Here is a 6,500-nt window from a genome sequence, read left to right on the forward strand (position 1 = left end):
CAACAAAAACAAGGATAAGAAGAACAAACATGCATATATATAACAGGATACCTACTTCTACACAAAGAAACCCCTATTACACAGAGAAAGCACCTTCCGTTGTTTTGTTTCACAGCGAGAGTATAAAATAACTCATGCATTTGCAGAGCAAAAATTTCGTTTAAATCGCTGTACTGTTCAAAGTATTTGATCGTATGTATAACAAACCCCACCACTGTACCTACAATCCCAATTCCTCCTATAAAATCTGCCAGGTTCAGTACTAGATTCACTCAAATCCTTCTTTATCTCTCTTCACTAAATCTTTATCTACTCTCTCTATATTCTCTCTTTACTAAAGATTTATCTACTCTCTCTATCCCTATCTAAGATGGGTGCAGGAAATCAAAATCAAAAGTATCCGACAATGTCAGAGGTATAAAACTTAACTACCAAATAACAAGTTGCTAATCACAGCATCCATTATTATTATTCTCACTCATCTTATACTTGTCATCTGTTTGTAGGGTTTGGAGGAGTTAAAGAAACTGCAGGACATAGCCTTTCCAATCACAGCTATGGGTCTAGTGGGTTATCTCAGAAGCATGATCTCAGTTGTCTGCATGGGAAGACTAGGTGAACTTGAGCTTGCCGGAGGTTCGTTGGCCATTGGGTTCACTAACATCACTGGATACTCCATTATTTCCGGCCTTGCGCTGGGGATGGATCCTGTTTGCAGCCAAGCTTTTGGTTCAAAAAACTTTCCTTTACTGACTCTAACACTACAAAGAACAACTTTACTCCTCTTGTTTGTTTCCATCCCCATCGGACTTCTTTGGGTTAACCTTGAACCTCTCATGCTTCTCATGAATCAGAACCCTGACATAACTCGAGTTGCAAGCCTCTACTGCCAGTTTGTTCTACCTGATCTCTTCGCAAATTGTCTTCTTCAACCTTTACGAATTTATCTTCGCAGCAAAGGTACACCATGGCCTTTAATGTGGTTCACTTTGCTTGCAGTTATCCTACACCTTCCCATTACCATTTTCCTAGCCTTCACCCTTCATCTTGGCATTCCTGGCATAGCAGTGGCTACGTTTATAACTAGTTTCAACACTCTCATCTTCCTTCTATGTTACATGTTTTTTACTCACCAAAATGCTGCAGAATCTTCGCTCTATACACCACTAAAACTGTCCCCATCGATGACTACTACTTCACTTGGAGCAGGAGATGAATGGGGAACTTTGCTTAGACTAGCTATACCTAGTTGCCTAGCTGTCTGTATGGAGTGGTGGTGGTACGAAATCATGACAGTTCTTGCTGGTTATTTTCACAAACCAAATGTAACATTGGCAACTTCGGCTATTGTTATTCAAACCACCTCTCTCATGTATACATTTCCCAGCTCCCTGAGTGCCTCAGTTTCAACACGTGTTGGGAATGAGCTAGGAGCAGGTAGGCCTCATAAAGCACGTTTGGCAACCATGGTTTCCATGGTAATGGCGGTTTTAGTCTCAGTACTAGGATTCTCATGGACAAAGCTGGGGGCTAGGGCTTGGGGTAAGGTGTTCACTAAAGATGCCGAGGTCCTAGAATTAACTATGAAAGTTTTACCAATAATTGGACTTTGCGAGCTTGCAAATTGCCCACACACAACAGGCTGTGGTGTTCTTAGAGGAAGTGCTAGGCCCAGCATTGGTGCTACAATCAACTTCTACTCTTTTTACTTGGTCGGCACGCCTGTGGCAATACTTTTAGCTTTTGTATGGGAACTAGGGTTTCCCGGACTTTGTTATGGGCTTTTAGCAGCTGAAATTGCTTGTGCCCTCTCTGTGATAACTGAGATCTGGAAGACAAACTGGGATGAAGAGTCACTAAAGGCCAAAGACTTAGTTGGGGGAGATGAATTCACAGACGAAGATCGATTGATAAAATCAGGGGAAGAAGCTGACTTTTACAAAGAAGTGGGCATCTAATACGAAAAGCAGGAATACAAATATAAGAACCCACAACACCACATACTAATAAAATTGGCTTCTATTTCTTAAGCTAGGAACTAATCACTTTTGCTAAACTTAACTTTTTATACATATACGGATTATCTTTTGCAGTTTTGAGTTTTCTTTCCTATCTTAAGCATTATTGTTTCAGGCTTTCAGCAAGCTATATTTATAGACTAATAGTTCGACAATTGTTTGCATGTCTATTTGTAGTCAGTTAAGTGAGTTAAGTACCATTTCATGTGTATATATACAGGTTTCGTGTCTTTCTCTTTCATGTACGCAAGGAGGAGTCTGTGCTTAGATGCATAAATACTAACAAATATTGAGAAATATGGCACAATCAATGACCCAGTATTAGTAGCAAATTTCTTCTTTTCTTTTTTTCATATTTTCGTTCAACTTGTCTATAAATATAAAGACAAAATCAAGCCAGTTATATTTCATCCCTGTATTTTGTAAGCAGTAAGATAATCTTTGATGACCCACAAAAGAAAGCGACATCAACATGTACTAAGATGTAACAACTTACAACTACCTGGCATAACCATACAACTCTCATAATTGCTACAGTTGCTCCTTGCTCATTTTCAATCCAACCGCTCCATCTGAAAAACAAATATTCCTCACTTTAACTGCATGATATAGTTTGACTTCCTGACCGACGGAATTCATATTCTTCTGGTTGATTAACAGAGTTCGAGTGAGGGTGAGGGTGACATACCTTCCAAAGGCCATCATTGAGATAATGCATATTGTCCACGCCAATACCTTTGTTGATTGCTTTTCTGTTACAGCAAAGCAACAATGGTTAGGAAACAACTATGCCTATCCTGAAGTAAGCGGAATCGAAGAAAAAAAGACTTTTTCCCATTTGACTGCCTTTAGGAGGCTGTTTCAAAAGTATCAACCTGTGAATTTTAAGGTTGGCAGCCAATGCAATAACAGGATTTAATCAACAAGTGTAGATTCTTTTCCTGGTAAAGGGGCCCTAAATTTATTGCGCCTTTATTAAAAGAACTCTTCAACTACCACCAAAACCAACAAGCTGAAGAGTAGATTTCATCTTTTTGGAGTAAAACAGGTGGCTACTAATCATCTTGACAACCAACTGAGATAGAGGAGTACCCAAGCAATAAAGGGAGAATATAACTTACATGTCTTTCGCGGACATTTTTGTAAAGCCAATAGCAAGGGCATGTTGCTTCCCTTCAGCCATTATAGCCTGCAGACATATAGTTTTACAAGTCAGTATATATCATCACTAAGAATACTACTATCAGAAGAAAAAAATCTAACAGTTTTAGTGAAAAAGCAAATCCTCTTACCACTGGAGTTTCTTCCGCCACTTCATCATCCAAAACACCTCCAGGAGAGGTAAGGCCTGGACACATTATGTTTGCACCAGCAAGGACAAACTTAATAGCACCCCTATCAACTTGTAGCTTTTTCATTATCTCCGGATCTACAAAAAATTGATACAGAATGGGCTTTAGTCGGTAACACTGACCTTCCAACGACCACTTAATGCTATCAACTGATGTTCAAAAAGGTATACAAGTGATAACATTGAGATCCCCGAGGTACTTTCCCCTCATTATACAAAAACCAGGAATTGAACTTGCATTCAAACAAATAAAGACAAGAAAAAAGAATACTATACATTGATGAAGCAGACGAAGTGTTGGCATATACGGACCATCCCGAATGTTGAAAAACAATGGCACATTGTTCACTACAACCAGATTCAGATGATTTTGACTAAAAACACACAAACAAAAAGAGAATTACATAAGTTCTAAGATGCAACAGTATAAACAGCATCTACTACCTTAAATACAGATCATAAATCAAAAGCTAAATCAAAAGTTGTTCAAGTACTGTGTGAAGGAATCAAACCATTTAACAACAACAAGAGGTGATTTCTTCGGAAGCAAATCGTCCATCACGGTCTCCAGACCTGGGTACTACAACAACGACAAACAACAATCTTAAGACAACAATTAATCAAAATCCCCAACAGCACATTCTATATTGTGAATCCTATAGTTAAAAATTGATACCTCATCTGCAATACTTTGTCGGATTCTACGCTGTACAGATGCCTTGACTTGATTTTGGGCAGATACATCTTCATGAGAAAACCTAAAAAATCAAAATAAACAACAACATTATTATTATTGCGAAACAAAATATATGAACCCTAACTTGAAAATTTTATATGATTATAAAAGGGGAAGAGCTTACTTCTTGAACATTTTTGGAGGCGAGGCGACAAGAAAGGCGACACTGATTTCGATTGTTCTATGGAGGAGAAGTAAAACTCTGAGTAGAAGAACTGTAGAAAAATATAAAGTTATAATAAAAGTTGTATTCAGGTTATTACTTCTACGGAGGAATAATAAGCACTTATTCGAAGTTAAAAGTACAAGCACTTTTAGGTTTAAAAACGTTTGTAGAATGTGAAAACTACTCGCACCCTTTTTTGAGTTTTTTTCCACTCAGAAACCCACCGGTGTAAAATCTCATTCACGCACCCGTATTATTTACTCTTCACATCCGGAAGCCCATATTTTTAAAATTGTATTTGGTTGAGATTTTTAATGACCAATCTACCCTCTTCTTCAAAGACACAAACATAGAGAAAAATAGATCGACTGAGTTTTGAGCGGAGAAGTGAAAGCAGCTGATATTTTCCGACCGAAGAACTTTTGATTTTGGGAGCTGATTCTCTCTTGGTTTTTTAGGTTGCATCGTTTCTCTCTGATTTTACGATCTCTTTTTTTGTTTCCTCATATCTATGTTTCCTTTTGTAGCGATATTTTTAACGGGGAAGGATCTCTGTGATTTGGGAGGTGATTTTTGTGATCGATTTCGCTTTTTCTTCTCTTGTTACTAGATTTGGTTTCAATTTTTTAATTTCGTTTTAACAACCCTAATTATTATTATCATTAATTTTAATTTCAAATACAGTTGCGGAAGTATGAAATCTAATTAGGTTTTGATTTTGATTTCTCTCTCTTTTGTTGTTGATTAGTTTTGTTTTGTTTATAATTGAAATCTAATTACGTTTTGGATTTGTGGTTTTTTGTTTCTAGGCTTACATAATGGAACTTGAAACACCGGTTTCTCTAGCAAAGAATGAACGAATTACTAATGAACAGGAACTTACACAAATCTATAATAATTGTATTAGGATGTCCAATTGAAATTCTGAGACATATCACATTTTTAATTGTGAGATATGAAGAAATGTCGTCTTGATTAATATGTGTAGTCACTTTTCCCTTGTACTGCTTGTCAAATAAGAACTGTCTGCTCCAGTGTGTTGATTGTCTAGTATTTGAACTCATATATCTAGTTTATGGAATATTAGGGAAAATGAACTGGATTAACTAGGATTGACATATTTTGTCTAAACGTTACAGAATTTACTTGAAAAACTTGGTTTCAATATTTTTTTAGTCACTTTTCCCTAATAATACTACCTCTATTATTAGTCCTCTCGATAATTCACTGAATGATACAAATTCTTCATAAAGCTTAGTCATTTTATAGACTTTACTTTAACCTATTATGCAACTATAAAAATTAATGCATAACCTACTACGCAACCGAAAAAATGACTGCATAATTTGTTATTCATTCAATTTTTGTAGAAATGTTAATTTTTAGATTTATACATGTTTTTAGTGGTGTATAATCAAATTAGTGATGCATGAACCAAAATATGCTTACACAATATGTTATGCGTCTTTTGTTGTGACTGCATAACGTGTCATGCATCATATTTTTTTTTAGTTAGAATGTTATTTTTATATAGGTATATACATCATTTTAGTGGTTGCATAACCTAACTAGTGGATGCATAAACCAAAATATGGTTGCATAATTTGTTATGCATTCTTTGTGGTGTCTGCATAATGTGTTATGCATCCTTTATGGTGGCTGCTGATGGTTTATCAAATAGTGATTGTAGTAGTAGTGGTAAAAAGGGGTCTTTTCAGACTTGTGAAGAAAACAATTTTTTTTAGATTTAAATTAAACACACAAATAAATAAAATAGTTCAAACCTTTAGAGAAAAACACCAAGACTTGGATTCCACCATTGACCCATTATTTGATAAATTCTAATAATTAATATTCATGCAATTTTTCTTTTAGAGTGATTCTAATATTATGCCTTTTGTAGATTTTTGAAGTAATAAATGTAAACACCAAGCATGAAACATCAAGAGTCTTAAACTAAGCATGCTCCATCAAAATGAATCACAATTATTCAATAAAAATCAATTTTTCAATTAAAATTCCATGCAAATAATCATGTAATAATATTGCAAATAAATAATAAAGTTAGAATTATACCATAAATAAGGACCAATGGCTTCCTCCGTCGCCTTGGCTAATGGGTTTAGCTCCTCATCCCAAAAACACACTCACAAGATAAATTCATGGCTAAAATAGGTGTTCTTATTGATGAATATAAGATGAAAAAGGAATTTGCAACGCTGTAGTGGT

General features: G+C 35.7%; 2 protein-coding genes across 2 annotated transcripts; one reads left to right on the forward strand and one right to left on the reverse strand.

Moving 5' to 3' along the window:
* Positions 1-263: 263 nt before the first annotated feature.
* Positions 264-2,325, forward strand: LOC113345595 (protein DETOXIFICATION 55-like). Its single transcript, XM_026589367.1, has 2 exons — positions 264-415; positions 507-2,325. Exons 1-2 carry the CDS (start codon positions 371-373, stop codon positions 1,956-1,958), a joined length of 1,497 nt encoding a protein of 498 aa, XP_026445152.1. The 5' UTR covers positions 264-370; the 3' UTR covers positions 1,959-2,325.
* Positions 2,326-2,339: 14 nt separating this feature from the next.
* Positions 2,340-4,369, reverse strand: LOC113345598 (malignant T-cell-amplified sequence 1 homolog). Its single transcript, XM_026589369.1, has 8 exons — positions 4,230-4,369; positions 4,046-4,127; positions 3,882-3,949; positions 3,646-3,743; positions 3,311-3,447; positions 3,140-3,207; positions 2,707-2,770; positions 2,340-2,590 (listed from the first exon to the last, which is right to left on the reverse strand). The coding sequence occupies exons 1-8, from the start codon at positions 4,238-4,240 to the stop codon at positions 2,573-2,575; spliced, it is 546 nt and encodes a 181-aa protein (XP_026445154.1). The 5' UTR covers positions 4,241-4,369; the 3' UTR covers positions 2,340-2,572.
* Between the last annotated feature and the right edge of the window lie 2,131 nt (positions 4,370-6,500).

Source organism: Papaver somniferum, unplaced genomic scaffold (genome assembly GCF_003573695.1).
Source record: "Papaver somniferum cultivar HN1 unplaced genomic scaffold, ASM357369v1 unplaced-scaffold_81, whole genome shotgun sequence".
Classification (NCBI taxonomy): Eukaryota; Viridiplantae; Streptophyta; class Magnoliopsida; order Ranunculales; family Papaveraceae; genus Papaver; species Papaver somniferum.

Bases quoted from the DNA above. Each gene is read 5' to 3' on its own strand.
- LOC113345595 (XM_026589367.1), top strand. From the start codon at position 371: ATGGGTGCAGGAAATCAAAATCAAAAGTATCCGACAATGTCAGAG. The intron at 416-506 runs GTATAAAACTTA...ATCTGTTTGTAG, and splicing joins AGTATCCGACAATGTCAGAG to GGTTTGGAGGAGTTAAAGAA.
- LOC113345598 (XM_026589369.1), bottom strand. The intron at 3,744-3,881 runs GTTTGATTCCTT...GTGTGTTTTTAG, and splicing joins CCTCTTGTTGTTGTTAAATG to TCAAAATCATCTGAATCTGG. The intron at 3,208-3,310 runs GTAAGAGGATTT...ATATGTCTGCAG, and splicing joins TGGCGGAAGAAACTCCAGTG to GCTATAATGGCTGAAGGGAA.